At 41.2% G+C, this 23,459-nt stretch overlaps 2 protein-coding genes across 2 annotated transcripts; one reads left to right on the top strand and one right to left on the bottom strand.

Moving 5' to 3' along the window:
- Positions 1–519: 519 nt before the first annotated feature.
- Positions 520–8,270, bottom strand: ginm1 (glycoprotein integral membrane 1). The gene is made up of 8 exons (XM_020636681.3): positions 8,112–8,270; positions 7,877–7,948; positions 7,689–7,788; positions 6,215–6,369; positions 5,722–5,881; positions 5,397–5,626; positions 4,967–5,130; positions 520–3,593 (listed from the first exon to the last, which is right to left on the bottom strand). Exons 1-8 carry the CDS (start codon positions 8,199–8,201, stop codon positions 3,488–3,490), a joined length of 1,077 nt encoding a protein of 358 aa, XP_020492337.1. The 5' UTR covers positions 8,202–8,270; the 3' UTR covers positions 520–3,487.
- A 1,530-nt stretch (positions 8,271–9,800) lies between these two features.
- On the top strand, positions 9,801–23,314 carry ppil4 (peptidylprolyl isomerase (cyclophilin)-like 4). The gene is made up of 13 exons (XM_020636694.3): positions 9,801–9,934; positions 10,220–10,287; positions 11,472–11,536; positions 11,638–11,755; positions 12,980–13,122; positions 13,244–13,340; positions 13,548–13,664; positions 13,751–13,875; positions 14,050–14,116; positions 18,852–18,963; positions 19,125–19,221; positions 19,393–19,528; positions 22,874–23,314. Exons 1-13 carry the CDS (start codon positions 9,865–9,867, stop codon positions 23,084–23,086), a joined length of 1,428 nt encoding a protein of 475 aa, XP_020492350.1. The 5' UTR covers positions 9,801–9,864; the 3' UTR covers positions 23,087–23,314.
- The last annotated feature ends 145 nt before the right edge of the window (positions 23,315–23,459 follow it).

Below are 23,459 nucleotides of genomic sequence, written 5' to 3'. Positions count from 1 at the left end.
GTAGATAATGGATGGGTGGAAGTTATATCTTGTACGTATATTGGATAGGATAGCTTAAGAGAGACAATAAATGATGGGAGGAGATAGTGGGGGATGGCATGCAGCAAATGGCCGAGGTCAGATTCAAACCCAAAGGCCAACAGCCTCTGTACATTCGGCACGCCTTATCACTCATCCTTTGCAACATTTAATTGATTAGTTACAAAAAATAAAAATGTACAAGAGCCTCACTTACGATATTGTTTAAAAGGACATTCATTCATACTGACCGTTGGATGGACAACCAGGAAACTGACAGACTAAATAAAGATGTGTGAGAAGCGTCACTCATCAGGAATCTGTCTTCAAATAGACGAAACTCTGCATGTGAACTGCTGTGTACCTACGCCATGCTGAGCTCTGTGCCTTGACTCCAGAATAGAGGCCGTCTTCAGCTGGCCAAAGACAACGCATCAAGTGTTTGCAGCGTCTCTCTCACACACACACACACACACACAAAATAAGCAGACTGAGGAGGCATTATAGTCTTAAGGAAAGCATTTAATCAGCAGGATTTCCACCCGATCACAGTCCAGCTGTTATTCATACTATTTATCATCACAATGTCTCAAAAGAAAGTAACACGAGTCGACCAACATTTCAACAAAGAACAAATTAAAATATACAGAATAGTTTTTCTTCAGAAGAAAATCTGACATCATGCCTTACAGGCTCATTTCTTTTCATCTACAGCACTTTTGTTGTTTTCAGTCAATCAATTCGAGGCTGATCCAAATTCAGGTTTAGCTGTTTTGCGTCATCATCATGCAGCTTCCTAGTTTCTTTTTTTTTTTTTTTGGATTATTGTATACTTTGCTGATTGAACAGCACAGAGCATTCACTAGCTAGACTACACATGCACCTCTTGCTGTTACAGCACATCATGCACTCTGCAGGTTAACTGGACCTCAGGGAGGCACAAGCAACACTTCTGCTGCTCCGAGGTTTCACAAACAGGACGTTTGCATGACAATTTTAAAATAATCAGTGAATCAAACCTCCGCTCCTTTGACCAGAATACTGCTTTGTGCCCACCTGCTTGGTTCCTCGCACGCCGCCTCGTGAAAACTAGCCACGCACACACACACACACTAAAGCCTGTTTGACTCCATTCACACCAAGGTGCAGATTATTTCCAATCGGTAATTTCTTGAGATACACATCAGTCCAGTAATAGTGATTTATCTTATACATGTTTAGAATGCATAGACAATCTGAACAACCTCACATACATTCTCCATTATTAGGAACAGGAAACCACACGCTGAATAAGTCGAAAGAAAGAATTCAAAATGACAGTTTTTCTTTTTTCATAGATCTCCAAAAGTAGCCAGAGGCACCGAGAAGAGAGACAATCATTAAGTGAGCCTCAGAAGTGGACAGCTGAGTTTTTTTTTAAAGTGGTGACATTCAGAGGTTTGGAAGAGAGGAAAACAGCTGATACTGAACGTGTGCACACAAAAGTCGTTTTTCGCATCTGGCTCGTGATCATCTTCTACAGACGAAAAATAACTAACGCATCTGCCCATGACATCAGATTGAGAGATGATGGCTTAAAGTCGTCTTCTTCCTTCACTTCACTTCACGGAGGACAGAGAGGGGCAACTGTCTGCCTCAATAAATAAAGAAATGTACTCGATGAAGATTCAGTTACACTTCACATACTCCGTCTCAGCAGTAGGGAACAAGTTTGGAAAGAAAAACAAAACAAACAGTGTGACCTGTACAGAAGTGCTACATGTAGAAAGTTGTTTGTTTTTTTGGTGAATTTAAAGACGTTGACGTCATTGGATCGCTCCCTGAAATACTCAGTTTGTTCATATTCATGTGTTAATCCGACAGTCTTTACATATCTCTCTCTGTTTTTGTGAAGGTTTTGGTGACAACAGCCAACTGAAAAAAAAAAACAACAGTCTCACCACAAAGTGCTTCTAGTAGCTTTCTTTGAAGCTCTTAATTTGAGGAACTTCGAGTTGCTCAATCGGCCTTTTTCCAGTTTTATTCATGTTTTGCTAAAATGAGTTGCATGTTTTGCTCTTTATTCCTTTCTTGCTCAGAGTTTGGGGATGAATGACTTCCTGTAAACTCGACCAGTGTCAGGCAATCCCAATCTCACAATAATAGTGCTTTCACACCTGCAGAAAACTCGTGAAATTCTTGGAATATTTCCTGGAGGAGCTGTATGTGTGAACGCAATCAGGAGAATAACTTCACCTGGAGTTTCTCCTGCCAGACTCCTAGAATAATGAGATGAATGCCCCACTCAGCAGTGGCTGTGGTTCAGTGGTAGAGTCTCTCTACTCTCTCAGACAAGGTCAGGGATTGATCCCCAGCTCCTGCAGTCATTGGGCAAGACATTTAACCCCAAGCTGCTCTCGCTGCTTCATCAGCGATGTATGAATGGATGAGTTAATTCTGATGGACTCTTTACTCAGCAGCCTCTAACATCAGTGTGTGAATGTGTAGGTGTGACCTGCGGTGTAAAAGAGCTTTGAGTAATCAGAAATATACAAGCTCAAGTCCATTTACCATTTACTCAGGTCAGTTAAACAACTCAAAGTCTGAGAAAAACCTGCAGACAGACATAAAATGTCATTTTTACATTTTGAGTATTTTATTGTTTATAATTAGTTTGAAACAAAGGTTGTAACAGTTCAGACGTTGCTGTCTGCATGGATTAATCTGGATTATTTCTGAGCTATAGAAAAGAAAACACATGTTGCTTGTAGTGAACGAGTCGTTTTCACGTTATGACTTGAAGCTCATATTCACCAGATTTGGAAAAGGAGGAGCGTGTGAATGCAGAGAAACCCTCGGCAAGAAAGGAAGATGCCTGCTCAATAAGTTGACCTTCGCCTTCAAAAGCAGAAAGTTCAAAACGTGTAATCATGCATGAAGAACGGCTACAAGAGGACCTTGAGGTGAGATCGTTTTTTTAACCATCTCTAAAGGAACGCCACATAGCAGTGTCATGTGTTTAAAGTGAGTAAAGGAAAAAGTACTTAGGGTAATTTTCCAGTTAAAAGGGATTTGTTTCTTTAAAAGGCAAGGGAAAAAAGAGCGGTGATTAAATAAAGTGGCTAGCCTTGAACTCTGTCTCGTTTTAAAAAGTTTGACGTGTAAACTACGAGCTGGTACACGCAGTGCGGGCGTACCACAGCTCAACCCTGAAACAGTGCTGTGACAGCTGACATCATTAGAGACCCAACTGGAGAAACATCCTACAAACCTTTCCCTCGACTAGCAACTCACCAACTAAATCATTCAGGTCAATCGGGTGGCTGAAAACACGTCCTTTTTTTCTACAAGTTGTTTTTAAAGGGTTAAAGGAAGAAGTGAAGCTGCCATCAAAACCAGGCCATGCTAACGACATAACAGTAACCGCGGTGAAAGAACGAATAAGAACAAACTGAAAAAAATTAACGGAGCTTGCGAGGTCAATCCTCACTCAAGGCTTCTTCTCGTCTTCCTCTGCTTCCATTTCGATGCTCTCCAGAAGGTTGTGCTTCTCCTCCTCTGGCATCAGAGTGGCGGGGTTTATGTGGAAAATGTGCCTGAAAGAAAAGAAGACTTCAGTAAAACCAAAAAACAAGAAGGACAACTGGTGCTCAGGGTGGCTGGGAGGGAGACTACAGGATAAAGTTAACTGCTCTTAAACATTAATACAACCTTAGGGGGGGAAAGCCACCGGGCTATACACTTAGAGACAAAGATTAAGATAAAGGTGGAGTCAGAATGTTTGTTACAGTTTGTAAACACAACTATCAAACTGGGCTCCTCCTCCTGGACTCACTGTCTCCAGAGGCGCACCCTCACTGCAGGACGAAGCGTGTACATTTACTGCTCGTACCTTCACTGCAAGCTAATACACGCTAGCAGAAACTAACCACCGGTGCAGAAGCTCGGTGTTTGGCCTCATTTTGATTATATTTTCTCTTCTTTGCCGCTACATCCACGTCTGTCATGTTTACCACTAAACTCATTCGCGTGCTGTCATTGGCTGAGAGGAAACACACAAGCTTCCCACCCAGAAACGTCCTGAGTCAACCAATATTCTGAAAATAAACCAGATGTTTTAAAGGAGACATATTATAAAAAATCCACTGTTAGTGTTTTAAACATATATTTGGGTAACCTGAGTGTCTACTGACCCACAAAATGTGAAATAAACCCATCCAGTCCTTTATTTGTGGTCTGCATAAGTCTTACAACACAGAGAAAAATGCTCTCCTTGTGATGTCACAGTGGGATTCTGGAAAAAAAATCCCCTCCCCTCCCCCGATATCTCCACCCATGGACTCCACCCCCAGTCTAGAACAAAACTTTTGTGCAGGTCCGCCATTTTTTATTCTCGCAACAGAGGAGTGATGTCTACCTGGAAAACTCGGGGGGGGGGGGGGGGGGGGTCATTACATTTAAAGAGACACACACACCAAAACGGAGCATTCTGAGAGAGCTGGTTTATACAGGGTCACAAACCTCCTCTGGTGCTTGATTCAAGTTATATTTTGACCAAAGCACAGCACAGATGTTTCATTTAGACCACAGGAGGACTGTTTGAAAAGATGGAGAAGGGGGATAATATGTCCTCTTTAATGTTGTTATGGTCTCTGTGGTGAATTGATACGTTGTTCGCCGGCATCCTGCAGAAATAGAAACCTTGCGTATCTGCTGAGTCAGGACTGCCGGAGCTGAGGCTGCCGTGTCGGAGCGTACACGGACATGCATCTGGTTTAATTTAGCAGTTATTCAGACACTTAGATGTTATGTAAATATATACTGGTCTAATTCATCCTCCAGGCCCTGTGATAACATAAGTAGACCTCCCCTTCTACGGATCTTTGCTTTGATTAATTATCAGTATTTTGAATATCAGGTATCTCAGGTGATCATTTGGTGAAATAATGATTTTAGAAAAGAAACTTACTTGTGTTCACAAGCTGGGAAGAACATGTCCAAGATCTTGACGATGACCGCTGATCCAACGACGCCGATCACCACCACCCACATGACCAGGAAGAACAGAGGAAGTGACTCAGAGCAAAAGCGCCTCAGACGCTCTCTCACCTCCTCCACCCACTGACACATGGCCTGAAGACAGGACAAACAAGGACATGTGAGCATTACCCAAGAAAAGAAGACGCTGCTTCAGCTTTAAGCACAGCTTCCCAAAGTGTTTCATTAGTAGTTCATCAGTACTGAAGCAGAAAATGTTCCTGCATCCTAAAATCTATCTTCTCCACAGACCACTTTATGAAAACATCATTTAAACTGCTCACAGAACATTGTGAAGTTAACACTCTTGAGCAGTAGGTACTGTGTTACATAAACTAGCTCGAGCATCAGATTTGGCTTACAGAGTAAGACGATACGAGTTCTTTTGGCGGAGACTCCATCTGAATTGGATCGGTCTGGCTCGTCTCTCTATCTTCAAATTCATCATCATATCTGACATCGTACAGCAGGTCGGGGTCCATTCGGAGGGGAGTCTCTGGGAGCTTCCCCGGCGCTGCAATCTCCTCCTGGGTGGTCTCTGTTTGCTTCAGGGAGTACTGGCTGGTGGTCTGAGAAATCAGCTGTTCTTCGTCTGATTTAAGAGAAGAAGAAAGTGCCTGATAAGACTGCTGTAAGGTTACTGAACAACAACAACTAGAGAGAAAAGAAGACGGCATGTTTTGGTACCTTTTCTACGATTTGGTGGATCTGTGACGACAACATCGTTCTCCCGGGGAACCCTGAAGATCTCGCTGTGTCCGATGGGGTAGATATTGGTGAACTGAGCCAGCTTCTGAAAATCTGGGCTCATCAATATTTTCACCTCACACATCTCAGGCTGCTGGACCTAAATAATCCCAGACACAGTAATATGAGCTCACACATTAATACGTCCGGTCCACATCCTGTTACACTGCATTTGAAATGATCTGTGATAAAGAAACGTCAAACAAAAACAAAACTTCTATATCCTGTTGACTTGAAACTTTAAGACAGACAGCTGACCATTTTTTAAATGATAGACACTCAGACACAGCTTAAAGCTAGCTCGTTGTTTGTAAAGTAAATCCAGCTGGAAACAAACAACAAACAGTAACTATGTTTATATATGCATTAGTGATTGGGTAAGATGGTCGGTCGTATTTGAATCAGTGTGAAAACTCAGTGATAGACACTTTACCTCTTTGCCCTCCATCTCTATAACTTCACTGAACACCTGCAGAGCCACCACCTCCTCCGAGTCGCTGTACAGGCGGTTCTGGCTAACCATCACCCGGGTAACGGTCGACACCAAGTCCCCAGATTCAAAGTCGCTGCTCCCGTTTATGCTGTCCACTGGAAAGACACAACTCTTTGTATTCAGTGTATGTCATGGATATGTCATCCAATTCTCACACTGTTTGATGATGAATGCATAAATACGACATCAGTCATTCAGCCAATGGTTGTTTTAATTAAGATTTAAAGGAGCATTATGTAACTCTGACACCTAGTGTTTAAAACGGGTAATGCAGTCCAAATTCTAAACATCAGAGAGAGGTGTCTCCCTCCACCCCCTCCTCCTCTCTGGAGTCAATACTCACACAGGTTGTCATGTCGCAGACACTGTATCTTCAGTGTTTATCCAGCTCTGCATGGGTCTGTAAACCTTTCTGTGTTCTAACCTCTCTCCATTTTTCAAAATCATCTCCAATATTGATCCTAGTTTGAGTACGTTTCTCCTCGTGGAGCTTCTTAGAAACATGCAGAGGCATTTTAGGTCGGGTACAATCACTTCTATCTGAACCACTTCTCTTCCATCTCTGCAACACCTGTTGGTTTGACCTGATAACTGCTCTCATATCTGACAAACTGAGGGCAAGCTGAGTCATAGAAACTAATCAGAAGAAGTACCGGTAGATCATTTCCTCAGGTGTACATAAACTAAATAATTTGACACCCAAATTAAAGCTCTCTCAAAATCATTGTAGAAGATATTCATTTATTGTTAGAAATTACTTTAGTATTTTGTTTACTAATGTTGGGTGTTGTTGTTTATTTAGTTATTCTTAACGTTTACTTTATTTAGAATAGTTGGTCATAACGTTTCTTTTGCTAGTTATTTGTGTAGCTAATTTAGTTTTACATAATCACAATTTTTTTATTTTTTCGGAATTTGGGTAACACTGGGGGCAGCCGAGGTTATATAGGTCAGAAGGCAGGTAGAGGACCAGCATGCACATGGTGGGTCTATGGGTTTTTTTTTTTTACCAGCAGGAGCCGTAATTTTCTTTGTCCTTTTGTTTGCCGGTTTAAAGACTTAGGGCACAGTTGGCTCAGCGGTTAGGTCGAGCCACATTAAAGAAGGCCATAGTCTTTTGAGCAAGCTGCCAGGGTTCAAATCCGACCGGCGATTCCTTTCCCACAAGTCAATCTGAGCTCTCGCTCTCCCCAGTTTCCTACTCTAATCCACTGTCCTCTTGAATATAAGCAAAAAGCCCAGATCTAAAATATACTTTTAAAAATTCAGACTGTCTGGGCACGCCACAACCCCACAGTGGCCTTTTGATTATGTTAAAAGTTGTATTCAGATTTTTCTGACCAATAGCCATTACAAGCATAAAAATGAAAAAAACAAACAAACAGATTGATCACAATAGGTTTAAAAAACTCACATAGAAGAGCCTGACAGGTGAACCTGGTGACCCCCGACAGCTCTACAGGGATGTCATTCACCAGCACCTGTTCGTCACCCACTGATATATTTAAGTTGATCTGAAAGGAGACATAAACACGTTCAGGTTCAGATGGCTGTATTTAGAAGACTTCATGCCCTGTGACTACATTTTATAAATTGGTGTACCTGCAAGTTGTTGGAATCGTGTAACTCTGTATCCGCCAAAGTCCCTGCTGTCACGTTGATCAGGATGTTTTCCTGTAGAGATCAATACATAAATACATGAAATAGCATTTCACTACACAATGTCTTCAAAGCTAATGCCAGAGACGGAGCATCTCTGCTAATGCTATGCTAACATCTATCTCATCGGCTGAGCACTTTTATTTATGTATTTATTTACATCCGCTTTGAGTCTTACCGTATTCAGTTGCCTGGGCGGTGACTCTGTGCTTGTTGCTGAAGCAAAAAGAAGACATAAAACGCTCAATGTAAGGCCTGCCATTTCCATTTTGTGTTCACTTGTTTTACCAGCAGCAGGACCCTTAAAACAAAAACGTTGAGCGAAGGCGTATGACCGCGCATGCGCATGATGCTTTGACGCAACATCATCGCGAGATCACAGACGCCCAATATGACAAGATCCCACGAGTTTGAATATTACCTATAATATTGATATAATATTATTATTTATTATAATATATATATTATTAATTATTAATTATTAATTATTAATTATTAATTATTAATTATTATTATTATTATTATTAATAATAATAATAATAATAATAATAATATAATATTAATATATATACAATATATAGTATATAATATAATATATAATATATATAATATACCTATAATATTACCACGTATAATATTACCTATATTAAAAATATGAATATGTAGTGTATGGTAAACCCCTTAATATGTTCAATCTTTGATAAAACACTGAGTATGTACAGTCTTTCGTAAAACCAAGGAAGCGATAGGGAAGGTAGAACAGTGGTCATATCAATCACTCAATCAAACTTTATTTATATAGCACCTTTTAACAAGAGTGCAGAAAAGTTATTGACAAAAAGTAGTTTATAAAATCATTGAGAGACTATCATTGAGAGACTATCATTGAGACACTAATGCACACCAATAAGAATGAAAAAATATATAAAAGAAAAGAAAAGAAAATATGACACATAAAAGCAACAACATATTAAAATAAATACATAAGAGGAAAATATTTAAAATTGTAGTAGGATAAAAAAGACAAAACAAGAATGTTAAGATTTGAATTTATATAAAGCACTATATAAAAGCCAGACTGAATAAATTAGTTTATTAGTTTTGAGGGACAAAAAATGACTAAAGTACCAAAAAAAAAAAAAGTTGGGAGAAATGCATACAATAATGTATAAATAAATATATAAATGCTGAAAACAATACATCAATTAATAAATAATGAATACACTTAATGAAAAAGGCTATTTATATATTTTTACATGTATTTATTCATTTATTAGCATATTTCTACAGTTATATATTTATCAATGCATACATTTCCACATTGAGTTATTAATTTATTTCCGTATTTTTACATTTACACATCTATTTATTTCTGTGTCCAGGTTGTAAGAGGAAAAGTATATATGTAAATCTGCTTCTGTCTGTTTTTCAAAATTGACCAGTCCTACTTCAGTAATGTTAGGACGGCACACTTAATTTACATATTTACTTTTCCTTGTACGACATGGACACAGAAATACATAAATACATATATGAATATATTATTTTTTTTTAAAATATATTTATTGATGCATTTATTTAATTATTCATTTATTTATACATTATTGTATGCATTTCTCCCAACATTTATTTATTTATTTATACTTTAGTCATTTTTTGTCCCTCATACTTTTCGTGGTACCTACAGTCTTAAATGTACTATGGGAGGTAGAGCCTTCAGCAATAAGGCCCCTCTCCTTTGTCAACAAACGGAAATAACAGAACATATTATCATTCACTCTCAGAAGTACGAGTTTATTTTTCTTTTCTAAATTATGGTATAGTTCCCGATCCACACTCAATACCAGTAGATGGCGGTAATGCGCCAATTCGTTGTTTGCCTACCACCATTAAACACCAAAGAAGAGAAGAGGAAGCTCGCAGACGTCAGCATGGCGGTGCTCCTTGAAACTACGCTGGGCGATATTGTTATTGATTTGTTTACAGATGAACGACCGAAAAGTAAGAAATTAGATCTTGATCGGCTGAAAGTCGTCTAATTTAATTCACCTGTCGCTGTAGAAGTTAGCTGTTTACAGGATGAATCACAGAACGATTAGGTGCTAGCTAAGACTGTTAGCAACATTTATTCACACGCTACAACACTGAATAATGTAAAAAAAAAGTAATATATATTTGATTCCCTTGTTAAGTCTCGTCACTTATATCAGGGCTTTATAGACACTACGCAGTGCAAGTGTAATGTCTGTGGATTGACTTTTAACCTCTGCTCTCTTTCTTATACAGCTTGCCTCAACTTCCTAAAGTTATGCAAAATAAAGCATTACAACTACTGCCTCATCCACAATGTTCAGGTGAGACTTCATGTAAACCTCTGTAACAAACTTATTCATTCATTTAACGTGTTTTTAAACCATGGTGCACTCTGACTGTCCTGAAGAGGGCGCTATAATCACAGAAAAATAGTTTGTTTATGACTTACCATAAAACTTTCCACTAAAACCCATCAATCTTTATTTGTATAAAGCCAAATCACAGCATGTTTTCTCAAGACACCTAACAAACGAGCAGGCCAAAGACTTTACTCATTGTTAGTTTCACAGTAATTCATCTAAATTAGCTCTCTTTCTGAGCTCCATATCACAGACCTGTAGCAATAATTAAAGCCTCCTAAAACCAATATTCTTTATTTACATTAAGTTACATCTCTTAGTTCTTGAATTCATTATACTTTGAGTGACAGTTTGGAATTATTTCCATTTGATTCATTTAGCACCTCCGTAAGTAAAATAAGTATTGTGACAAAAATCATCATAAAATATTATGGTTCATTGTCTTTCTAAATCTGTCCAAGCATTTAAAGGTCACATATATTCTCCTCCTCCTCAAAACATGTGTGTGAAGTTTCTTGTTCTAAATCCACTCTGATCCTGTATTTGATCATGACTATAAACCCCTCTATTTCAGTCCTGCTCAGAACAGGCTGTTTCTGTGTCTGTACCTTTAAATATGTAAATGAGCTGTGTCTGACCACGCCCCCTCTCTGGAAGGGCTTGGGTGTCTCAGTCTTTCTCTCTCCATGTCCTATTGTTTACGGTGAGAAGGCAGACTCATAGGGCAGAACAAACACCTAGCTGTGGGAGTGTTACCCACCTGGGGGAGGGGTTACTGCCCTTTGTGATGTCATAAAAGGGAATATCTCAGCCTGTTAGGGCTTTTCTCATCGTTGACTAATGCCAATCATACACCACCACCGAAGCAGCGGGAGCAATTCGGGGTTAAGTGTCTTGTCCATGGACACATCGGACATGTTGCCCAGCTGGGAATTGAACCCTTGACCTTCCGGTGGAGAGGCGACGACGCTACCAACTGAGCCACAGCCGCCTGACCGGGGGGGGTTTGTAGACAGACTAGGGACTCATACTAGTGTTAGAAAAACATGGAGAAGTGTATTTTGCACAATATGTGACCTTTAAAGACTGTTGGACATTTTTACACTGTTATATATTTTGGTATTTATTATTTCTCTTCCAATCAGAGAGACTTCATCATGCAGACTGGAGATCCTACTGGGACCGGAAGAGGAGGAGAATCTGTCTATAGGTCAGTCACACACATCACAAAGCAGCTGTTGACATGTCTTTGTTTTTTTAAACCACATGCTGAACTCTGAAAAATGTTCTCTCCTCTGTTTGTTCAATCAGCAAACTCTATGGGGACCAAGCACGCTATTTTGATCGAGAGAAAGTACCACGCATCAAACACAGGAAGATGGGGACGGTGTCAATGGTGAACAATGGAAATGACCAGCACGGTTCCCAGGTGAAATAAGCTTCTGCAGAAATAGGCATTAAATGCGTGATTGACTGTTTTACATGATGGGAGACAGGTAGTAAAAGATGGGAGAGCAATGTAGATGCAGAGTTAAGGGAGGTTGTCGGCTGTGGAGACCAGATGGTGTTTGAGAAGTCTTTTAAACAAGTCCAAGGATGGGGCATTGCGGATGTCTTTGACATGGTGTGGACTGCAGGCCAGGGTCTGAGTACCAGAGGTTTCAGGGCATGGTGTGTGGGTGTAGGAGGTCGCAGAGAGAGGACATAAGTGAGGAGGAGTATTTAGTATTTGATTCAGGATCTACTTGGGAGTCAGTGGAGGTGGATGACTGCACATGTCCACAAAGTCCACAGGAGGGGGCCGCAATCTCTCTCCGGAGTGTACCAGCAGCACCACTACGCTCTGCTCCATTTCAGATACGCTCTGGGTCTATTTTTGACGAAGTTCGCTACAAGCACACGTCAAGCTTGACATAATAGAACGACCCCGAATGTTACAATGTTACAATTCACTTAGCAGATGCTTTTATCCAAAGCAACATACATCAGAGAGTAAGTACAACACTAATCCATTCATACACCACCACAGTAGCAGCGGGAGCAATTCGGGGTTAAGTGTCTTGCCCAAGGACACATCGAACATGTTGCTCAACTGGGGATCGTACCCTCAACCTTTCGGTCAAGAGGTGACAACTCTACAAACTGAGCCACAGCCACTGAATGTCATCATTACATCAAAACAGGCACTGAATGAACAACAAATCAACCTCAGAAAGACAAAGCAACATTTTGCTTGTTCGTATTTCTCATTATTCCCACGTGATCTTGTTCTTCTCATGTGATCTTGTGAACCCGTGTGTAAAGCTGCTCATGGCTGTGATCACGCTCTCGGACTATGTGGAAATCGGCAGTGAGGGTTAGGGTGGCGCGCTGCCACGGCTTGGTGAGGGTGAGGACGCTGTCAGTGGACCTCTGGACATACTGGAGCCTGTCTGGGGCTTTGCTGGTGACCCAAGACAGGACTCCATTACAGAGGTCCAGACAGGAGATTATGATACTTAAAACATGGTAAACTTCACAATGACACAGAAATCAGAGATATCGTAGATGTCGTATCAATTCGTATAAATACTTGAAGCATAACTAAAATATATTTTCAGATCATCTGTTCCCCGCAGGATGTGTTACATGATGTGCTCAATCTTGTCCCCAGTTCCTCATCACCACAGGCGAGAACTTGGACTATTTGGACGGGGTCCATACTGTGTTTGGGGAAGTGACCGAAGGCATGGACGTCTTGGCCAAAATAAACGAGACCTTTGTGGACAAGGACTTCATCCCATTTCAGGATATCAGGTGAACTGATGCTTCATACTTCAAAAAGAGCCAGAGTGTCTCAAAATGCTTATAATTTGAACAAAAAAAATCAAAGGACAAAAATCCTACCATAATCAAATGAGCGTTATTTTTGCTGCAGAATAAACCACACGGTCGTCCTCGAAGATCCTTTTGATGACCCTCCTGACTTGCCGGTGCCTGATCGATCACCGGAACCCACCAAAGAGCAACTAGATGTGAGTGAAAAGCCGCTGTTCATTCATAAAGAAAAGCTCGATTGAGGTGTTTTTACATCCCGACTTGAGAGTCAAAATGTTTTAATATGAAAAACATAAAGTATTCATCAGGCCTCATCAGGCAACTTAAACAACTAGCAAATGTATAAAACAGGAACGGTACGGACTGCCAAAAGAGCTACAGCAGGTTCTGCCGTGTGTTTGCAGAGTGGTCGAATTGGAGCGGATGAAGTCATCGACGATACCGACGGGAAAGCAGCCGAGGAGTTGGAGGAGAGGTTGAAGGAGAAGGAAGCCAAGACTCAGGCCATCCTGCTGGAGATGGTGAGAAGAAAACCGATCTCTGACATCAAATGATTTCAGTGATGCAGACATTTGTACTCCACTCTGTCATTCCTTCTTTCCTTGAGGTGGGCGACCTTCCTGACGCAGACATGAGGCCTCCAGAGAACGTTCTGTTTGTGTGCAAACTGAACCCTGTGACCACAGACGAGGACCTGGAAATTATTTTTTCTCGGTTTGGGCTGATTAAAAGGTGACTGATCTTGTCAGTATAGATTTAAAAAAATATACAAAACTTTATACCAATGCTACACGGGCCTTAGCAGATATAACACTGCAGAACACAAAGAATAACTTCTACTCTTTCATGTATAAATGACTCTAACAGCTTCGTATTCTTTAATGAAATTGTTTGTGTTTTGTTCAGCTGTGAAATAATCCGAGACTGGAAAAGTGGAGATTCCCTTTGTTACGCGTTCATTGAGTTTGAAAAGGTGAGTTTGAAGTTGCACGTTACTTGTCTTAACATAAGCTGTTTTCACATAAGCACTCCGGAAAAATATCTAGATCATTTCAGGAGGCCCAACTCCGTGGCCCTTAACAGCCAATCAGAGAGATTCCTCTAACCAACTGCGCCGACCTACGCCGATTGGAAAAAAAGGCCGACGGGTAGTGATGGAGCTGACTTGGACTGACGACCAACCAGGGTTATGTCTCTCATCACTGTCTGTCTGAGCTCCTCTCTGTCTGACTCTCTGCAGACTGTGAACGTCTCTCTGGCTCGTTAAACGGTTTCTTGTGTCGCTATCTGAGATGTAAACTTAACTGTGCAAACTATGCAGAAAAGTTAACTGTTGCCCGACGACCAACGATCTCCTCAGTGTGTCAGGGCCTTTACACGTTACATTGGCTGCTTTTTATTTGTGAAGCACTTGCTGGTAATTTAAGTGGCTTGATAATCATTATCAGACTCGATCAAGGGGCCGGCTTATGTTGGAGGTTCCATGAGTGACCACTAACTCTGAGTTACATCCTTCACCTCTTTTTGCTGCACACACCTGGAACACCTTAGAAAACCCAGATTACAAAGTCCTGTGCTCATGAGTGGCGGTCATTCAGGGCAGCTGTGGCTCAGTTGGTAAAGTCGGACGTGTCTTAACCCGAAGGTCAAGGGTATAATCCTCAGCTCCTGCAGCCACATGTCAGATGTGTCCTTTGGCAACACACTTAACCCCAAGCTGCTCCTGCTGCTTCCTCTTAGGGTTGTGAATGGATTAGTTAATACTGATAGACTCTTTACTCAGCAGCCTCTACCATCAGTGTGTGAATGTGTAGGTGTGACCTGTGGTGTAAAAGAGCTTTGAGTAGTCAGAAGACTAGAAAATAAATATACAAGCTCAAGTCCATTTACCGTGAATGTAATTGTTTTTAGCTGTAGTCTTACATTCTCTTTGACTTATTTTCCAGTGTTTTTGTCTTTGTTGTTTTTGTCATCTGTATCACCGGTTCTCTCGAGGGTTTGCTCTCAATGATTTCTCGAGATTAACTAAAGGTTGAACGAATGAATCCCAGTCAGACGATGTATGAACATTAGAAGTGTTCCTGATCTGGTGACGTTGCATGTCTTAAATCCAAAACCAGTTTGTCTTAATGAGTCAACAATCCCACAATTTATTGAGCAGATTGAGGTGTCGAGTGATGGTCCTCGATCTCATGTTGAAATAAAACTCATCAGAGTTGTGCGTTCAGGTTGTTCTCTGTCTTTACAGAACTTTTTTATTTGTACAGCACATTTCATACAAACGTAAACTCAATGTGCTTTACAGACGACACAAATAAACAAACAGGTTTTTTTTTGGTTTTTTTAATGCACGTTTTAAATCCAAAACACAAAAGGAAGGACCCAGTACCATCCCATACAACACACACAAACATACACCTGTGTCTACTAGAACACACACACACACACACACACACACACACACACACACACACACACACACACACACACACACACACACACACACACACACACACACACACACACACACACACACACACACACACACACACACACACACACACACACACACACACACACACACACACACACACACACACACAGAGGGAGTTGGTAGAGTCGTCGTCTCTCAACTGGAAGGTAGAGGGTTAGATCTCCAGCTCCTGCAGCCACATGACCAATGTGTCCTTGGGTAAGACACTTAACCCCAAGTTGCTGTTGCTGCTTCGTCGATGGCGTACAAATGGGATTAGTTAATTCTGATGGTCTCACTACATATCCATCAGTGTGTGGCTGTATAGGTGTGACCTGTGGTGTAAAAGAGCTTTGAGTAGTCAGAAGACTAGAAAATAAATAAATAAGCTCCAGTCCATTTATCATTTACACACAGATAAACTAGATGCCAAAGGCACGAGAGGAAAGCAATCATTTAAGACCGCTCTTAAAAGGTCTTTAAGATTCTTCAGCAGAGCGTAACCATGGTGACTAAACACTCCTTCAGCTGACTTACTTTTGACTGGAGGTAAAGTCAGCAGACCAGTACCTGGTGATCTGAGTGAGCCGGTCAGAAAGAAAATGCTTTCTAAAGCTTTGTTTTATATCCAGTGAATGTGAAGGCCTGCAGGATGTGAAAAGAGGAAATATAAAAGGACAGACAGGTTAATGGCTGTCGTGATGGCGTGATTCTATTCATTGCATGGGCCGAGTGTTATTATAGAGAAGTGAAAGTTCTAACCGAGCGATGTATTTACCATACACATGGACCAGCGAGCCGTCCATCAAAGGTCATCAAAAGGTTTTTATGACTTGAGTGTTGTGAAATGTTCCCTGGTTTATGACACCCCCAACAATAACGCAGTCACACGACCTGAGGAGTAAAAGGGGAATTCCTGTGTTGACCTGTGTTTAAACCAAGCGGGTCGGATCAGTTCTGTACGTTTCCACTGTCAAAAGTTTGGAATGGTGCCAAAATAACAGATCCGTATCGTCCTACTTTGTTGGTACCCTTTTGTTCGGGCGCCAAGCGTACCAATCTGACCCCTAAAGGGTGGAGCTAGACACACTGCCGTCCATTGATTGGTCAAAAGACTCGTCACTTCCCTTGTCCCTCTCATCCGAGCTCTCATCTAGAGGTGGGCGATATGGGAAAAATATCATCACAATTATTTTTTTTGCTAAATCATGATCACGATTTTATCACGATTTTTTTCATACTGATCTTTAGACTAATTTGTAAGTTACTGACCAGTTCAACCAAACTTATTTCCCTGTATAATGTTTTTATATGCACAGAAACTGCGTTGACAAGTTTAATCTATTTGAAAAACATATTTGTAGGAGGTCTGGAGGTCTCTCACCCAGAACATCTTTAGCAACAGAAATGTCTTTCCCTCAATTTGATCAATATTTATGCACAATTTGAAGGTTTTCCTCACCACTTTGAAATTATGATTTAGTTATATGTCCTCTTTTATGTTCATCAGGAATGTGTTCATTCTGTGACCCATGATCAAAGTAAGTTTTACTGACTGAAGAGTTTAATTCATAGAGGGGGCCGGACATTGTTGATTGACTGACAGACAGTCACCATAGTTACTCACTCTCACCTGCCTGCTGATTTGTAACACTGTTTAGTGTAATCCCTATAAATTCAGTTATCACAACAAGTGAGCTTCGAGTGGAGAAGCTTTATAAGTAACTTTTAAAAACTGAGCGAGATCAGAAAACACAGACAGCAACATTTGAAACACCGGGGTTATATCTCTCATCACTGTCTGTCTGAGCTCCTCTCTGCCTGACTCTCTGCAGACTGTGAACGTCTCTCCGGCTTGTTAAACGGTTTCTTGTGTCGCTATCTGAGATGTAAACTTAACTGTGCGAACTATGCAGATAAGTTAACTGTTGCTCACACCGTGCCGGTTTGGATAAATATGAGAACAGTTGCATATAACCGAGATGGAGTTGTTTTTGCAGAGTTTACTTCTAAGTTTTGTTTTTGTTTTCGCTGCTGCGGAGCAAAAGAGGGAGAGCATAAACTGCAGCATGATAGAATAAACACATTAGCCTGGTTCTACGATCTCTCTGCTTTGGCAGATCGTCAGCAGGTTAAAATCCTTCACAATCTAAGATCGTTATATCGCCCACCACTACTCTCATCCCAAACTGTCTTTGTTTTTTCAGCTCCATTTTTCCTCGCAGCCTGTAACCTCCTCTTCAACAAAGCTTGACTTCCTCTTGTGATAAACATGCCAAACAGAGATTGCTAGACGTCCTCCACTGTTGCTCATGGTTAACCGTGTCACGTTGTTCTTCCTCGTTGTTGAATCTATTGGCGGGCTACACTGTGTCACGCTGCTATTATGTACGGATACTACACGCGGCATGCTCAAGGCTATCGCCATCCGGCTTACATGCCGCCTACGATGTAAGGGTACTGCTGGCTGTGGAAACTAAACAAAATCAGGGTTATGCATACCAAGATGGTGGGGACAGCCTGCTGCTATGTACACTTGCTGGACACTCCTGAAAAACTCCTGATATTTGCAGTGGGAGCTGTACATGTGAACGACTTCACCCGGAGTTTCTCCTGCCAGACCCCTGGTATTTTTTCCGCAGAAAGTCAGAGTGAGCTGATGTGAGAACGCATCAGGATTTAATCAGGAGAATTCCCCTCGAGCCAATGGGAGAGGGGGGGTGACGTTTATATACTGTGACCGCTGTACGGTGCATAGACTGTCTGCACGCAACCACTATGATCTCTGTGCATGTAATTAAACTGCTGCATTATGTTTCCTGTTCTCCAGGATGTTGTTCTCCTCTCTTTTGTTATATTGTGATTCTGTTGGACTACATGTAGCATTGATAGAAAGTCAAATATTCTCATTATAGCGTCGTACAGCGGACTCTGCTGCTTCTTTTGCGTTGTTTTTTTCACGTCACATCTTACCTCCCCCCCTCTTTCCGTCTGACAGGGATAGTCTCCAGCTGTGAGGTTCATATGTGAACATCCAGGTCAGGAGAATCTCCAGAGCAGTCCTCCTGAAATTATCTAGATATTTTCAGGAGTTTAGATGTGGGGTGGACCATGTTTCACTCTTCATCCTGTTTGAGAAAAGGTCGCTGAGGGGAGAAAAGGTTTTAGGCCTTTTAGAAACAGCTGATAAAGTAACTTAGTGAACTCTTCTTTCTTCTTCTTTCTGACTTCACAGCAAGAAGATTGTGAGAAGGCGTACTTCAAAATGGACAATGTGCTCATTGATGACCGCCGCATCCATGTAGACTTCAGTCAGTCGGTGTCAAAGATCAAATGGAAAGGGAAAGGTACTCGCCTTTGTGTGGTTTTCATGCTTTGCGTATTTCCCTCTTTTGTTCTGGACTGTTAACAGTTCACACCTGTGGCCACCTATTTTGACTATCTAGTGCTTGTATTCCCTTTCCCTCAAGATCACTCTCTCCCTGTTACTTGTGACTTCTTCTCTCAGGTGGAAAGTACACTAAAGATGACTTCAAAGCCTATGAAAAGGACGTGGAAACCCGCTCTAAACTCACTCTCAAAGATCAAGTGAAGCCCAAACAAGAGTATCCTTGTGTTTTAATGTTCCTGTTTTTCTACTTCATGTCACAACATGTCAGTCTCTGTGGGGTTTAGCTCTGTTGTGGCCATTTCAGGTTTCTTTGTTTTCTCTGTTTGACTTGCCAAAAGTATCATGACTTTCTCATCTCTGGAGATTTCCATAACTGTCCCAAAAGCTCCAAGTATGACCTTCTGATTGAGGAGGAGGAGGAAGAGGAGGCGACCAGCCATAGACACTCTGATAAGAAACACAAAGAAAAGAGGCACCACCATCATTCGGAGAGTGACAACAGGAAGTCCAAGAAGCACAAGGTACTCTATATTCACAGACCTGCACACATCTGTCAAACTCTCTAAATGCTTTCCGTAAAATACCGTAAAAGCTGGAATATAGGTGCACCGACACAGTCTGATTTTGGAGGTCTCCACGCGTCTTCTTGAATGACGATTTCTACATTGTGTCTAAAACTTGCAGCTCTCGGCCTACTGTGAAAGTTGTGATGTACTGACCCTCATCCCTCGAGTCATGCTGCACACCTCGGCTGGTCACTAGTTAACTTTAATGGAGGAGTCTTTCAATCCGTCCAGCACTCCACAAGGTTTATTGACCTGATCAGTACACCACCGTTTGCTTTAAATTCAAAGATGGCCACCAGCCTCGTCAGCGTCACTTTGTTTCCCGGCACAGCTTTTAAATGCAAAATGAATGGTAGTGAATTTTCACATGCATCGTGTAGCGTGCAGCGTGCAGCGTGTGGTGGTGACTGCTCACCGCAGCCAACTCTGCGTTCAACTCTTATCGCCAACATGTTGTACGTTTCACTGACAAATAAGGAAGAAGAGGAAAAAATGTAACATGAGACATACAGAAGCAGTCTCTTGGTGCCTTCTCCTAAACTTCACAGACATGTTTTGTGGAGCTCTGAGATTAATTTAAACTGGTTGAAAAGGAGGAGAACATGTTACACTGAGTTTCCTGTTCTACACAGAAGCACTTGACACCAGAAATGTTGCGTCTCTCATGTTTGAGAAGGACTCGTGTTCTCTGTGGTTCCTGTAGGTGTTGGTCACGCTGTCACTTGTATCTGTACCAAAGGCTTTTTTTGTTTACAAGCAAAAGTCTTCAGTCAAGGCTGGATTCATTGACCTTTTGATATTCACAGTTTCCTTGTTGTCATGAAATGTGTCAATCAGTAATGAAGGCATAATAATGAAGGTAGATTACATAAGAGATAAAAACACGCTCTCAAACGTGTAAGAGTCACTTCTAAAGACAAATGTCTCATAGTTTGATCTCAGACAAACACAGAACCATGCTAGACGGCGGTAAGACAAAAATAAAAAAGCCGTAAGTAAATCCATTTACTTACGGCGATGTGTTAGCTGTGCGCACAGCTAACACATCCAGGTGCAAGATCCATGTCCGAAGTTTTTTTGGGCGCAGTTTAGGAAATCATGCTCACGGATTTGTGCGAGCACGATTTGCAATCTGTGGGTTTATGAAACTGTTCAAACGGTTTGAAAATCCATGCACACATTGTAAGAAACTGTGCCCCCGGTTTTAAAACACATGCGCATGGATTTGTAAACTGTAGGAATGGAAACAGCTTTTTATTTTTTCTTACCTGTATGTCTCAACAATATCTAACATGTGATTAACTGATAGAAAATGAAACAATAAATGCAATAGTGCAAAAAATAATGCAAACCCGAGGAAGCTGTGTCCATCACATCAAATCAACGCCATCAACACAGGTTGGTCATTGCCACAGTGACAGTGACCAGGGGGTCTATCTGTGAGGTGTTTCCTCCTCCACATTGTCGTATCAGTTTCTTGTCATCAATCAATCAAACTTTATTTGTATAGCACTTTTCATACAACAAATGTATCACAAAGTGCTTTACATCAGCATAAATCAAACAGCAACAACATGACTCCCTCCCCCACAACTATCCCACAATCCAAAAACTAAAGTAAAAATAACTAGATAAGAAGAGGTACTGAGGAAACGCTATCAATAATTCTAAATGAGGAAACACAGGAGGTTAAAAATGTAATAAAACTAGATGAAATGAGATTCAGTTAAAAGCTCTGCTAAAAAGGTAGGTCTTTAGTTTGCTTTTAAAAATCTCTGTCATGTGAAGAACTAGTGTCTCTCCAGTGGTGAAAGCATCAAGTATAAACAGAAAGGGTAGAAACACACATTAGTTTGACTTTTGCTTATATCCTGGGATGTTAGTTAAAGGCAGGTTTGGTAATTTTAGATAACTAGCATGATGTTGAAAGTAGCATTCCCTCAGTGCTCCCTCTAAAGCCACGTCCATCACTTAGAGCTCGAGCGCCGTTGCTACAGAAGTGGACCTCAGCTCATCGTTTACATTTTGTAGAAACTACGTCATCCATGTGTCATTCAGCGGTAAGTAAACTCACAGTATAAACTCCGTCATCAGTGACGCTCTTTGAGCCTTGGCTAGTGAATACAAGGGGTAGAGAGCGAGCACAGAGACAGGGAGGCCTGTGATTGGTTCTTCAGTTTGGTACCTTGTGGCAGACATTGGTCGAAGTTTTTACAGACTTACAACTGATACAGATGATGGATTTACAATGGACCTAAAGACAATTTCAACCAACCAACAGATCCACAGCAAAGAGTGGATCTGGAGAAAATTACCAACCCTGCCTTAAAAGTTTGTCCCTAAAGCCGTTAGACGGGCCACCAGTCTTAAAGATGGCTGACACATAGACAGGAACACTCACATTCACACCTCCAGGTAATTTAAAATCACTTCTTAATCCAACAGCCAGTCAACGTTGTGACCAAACATTCCATCAAAAAAGTAAGCGTTGTTTTTTTACACAGCTTTGTTAAACTTTGATTCTGATGCACGTGTGATCACAGACTTAAATCCTGAAGAACGCTGTTTTATTTTACTTCAGCATGTTGTCGGCAAAGAGAAAAGGGAAACGAAAAATAAATGAAAAAAAAGATTTTAAGACAAGAACTGCTGGGAGACAGAGAAATGTACGAGAACACTGAAAGGGCTGTGAGTTCAAAGAATAAAATCTCAACACACTTTGACAGCTGCGAGGCTGAAAACCACAATTAGGTGTCGCTGAGTCATTTCTGTCACATCGTTCACCAACCCTCAATGCACTAATGAGGAAAACATCAGTTTACAATAAATGATAACGGCTAATTCTGTGATTTAAATAAGTCCGTCCGCTTTAAGATTGCTCACATGTGAAAGTGTAGGATCCAAAAGAGACAAATTAAAATGATTTAGTATACTTTAGTAAAGTATGGACTTAAACGTAAAGTAAAGCTGCTCAACAATCACTGATGGGTCTCCATCGTGTGTGTGCGTGTGCCCCATGTATGGAGGCTGTAGTCTTCCAAGCAGGCAGCCCAGGTTCGAATCCAGCCTGTGGCTCCTTTTTCCTCTCCCTGATTTCTATCTGTATCCACTGTCCTGTCGCTCTATAAAGGCACAAAAAGCCCCAAAATAAGTATTTAAAAAAAAAAAAATCAAGCTCACTCCACCTATGACTATTTATTAGTTTACTTATTTAACAATCTTTTTACTCTCTTTACAGATTTCTTTTCACTACAAAGAGTCTTCATGTCTCTAATTCTTACTTTTATTTCACACTTCCAGGACGGTGAGGATAACTCGCGAGAAAGAAAGATGGGACGCCAGCGGTCTCGCTCTTTCTCAAGATCCCGCTCCAGGGACAGGGACCACAAACACGGCAAGTCGCGGGACAAACATGGAAAAGATGGCCGGGACAAAAGCCACAGTCGCAAGGACAGGAGCCGCAGCCGCGAGTCAAAGAAGTCCAAGGATAAGGAGAGGAGTAGACACAGATGAGGGAGAAGGACACGCAATGCTTCACTTAGACTTGTTGGATATTTTCATTTTCTCTCGATATGTAGTCAGCATGAATTCACTTTTAAATATTCACAAGTCTAAAACTACCAGCTCCCTCTTAAACCCTCTTGACCTTTTGGAAAGTTTCTTTTTCACATTGTCTTGTTGAATAGGTTGAGAAATGTTTTTTAAATGTCCACATATTAAAAAAAAAAAGTCCCAAACATGTGACAGTTGTCGAATCAATTTGATTAATTATTCAATTCTTTCCAAATCCTCGTGAGACTTCTGTTTATTTACGGCCGCTGCGTCTTCCTCTTTCCACTTCACGCTGCCCGTGACAGCACGTCTAAATATATATGGCGGATGATTA

The sequence above is a fragment of the Labrus bergylta genome, chromosome 15 (assembly GCF_963930695.1).
Source record: "Labrus bergylta chromosome 15, fLabBer1.1, whole genome shotgun sequence".
Lineage (NCBI taxonomy): Eukaryota > Metazoa > Chordata > Actinopteri > Labriformes > Labridae > Labrus > Labrus bergylta.
The sequence above is the reverse complement of the archived record's forward strand: the minus strand, read 5'-3'. Positions and strand labels throughout refer to the sequence as shown.

Bases quoted from the DNA above. Each gene is read 5' to 3' on its own strand.
- ginm1 (XM_020636681.3), bottom strand. From the start codon at position 8,201: ATGGAAATGGCAGGCCTTACATTGAGCGTTTTATGTCTTCTTTTTGCT. The intron at 5,131-5,396 runs GTAAGCCAAATC...TCCTGTCTTCAG, and splicing joins AACTCGTATCGTCTTACTCT to GCCATGTGTCAGTGGGTGGA. The intron at 3,594-4,966 runs GTAAGTTTCTTT...CTTTTCTTTCAG, and splicing joins TTCCCAGCTTGTGAACACAA to GCACATTTTCCACATAAACC.
- ppil4 (XM_020636694.3), top strand. From the start codon at position 9,865: ATGGCGGTGCTCCTTGAAACTACGCTGGGCGATATTGTTATTGATTTG. The intron at 13,123-13,243 runs GTGAACTGATGC...TTTTTGCTGCAG, and splicing joins ATCCCATTTCAGGATATCAG to AATAAACCACACGGTCGTCC. The intron at 13,341-13,547 runs GTGAGTGAAAAG...GTGTGTTTGCAG, and splicing joins CCACCAAAGAGCAACTAGAT to AGTGGTCGAATTGGAGCGGA.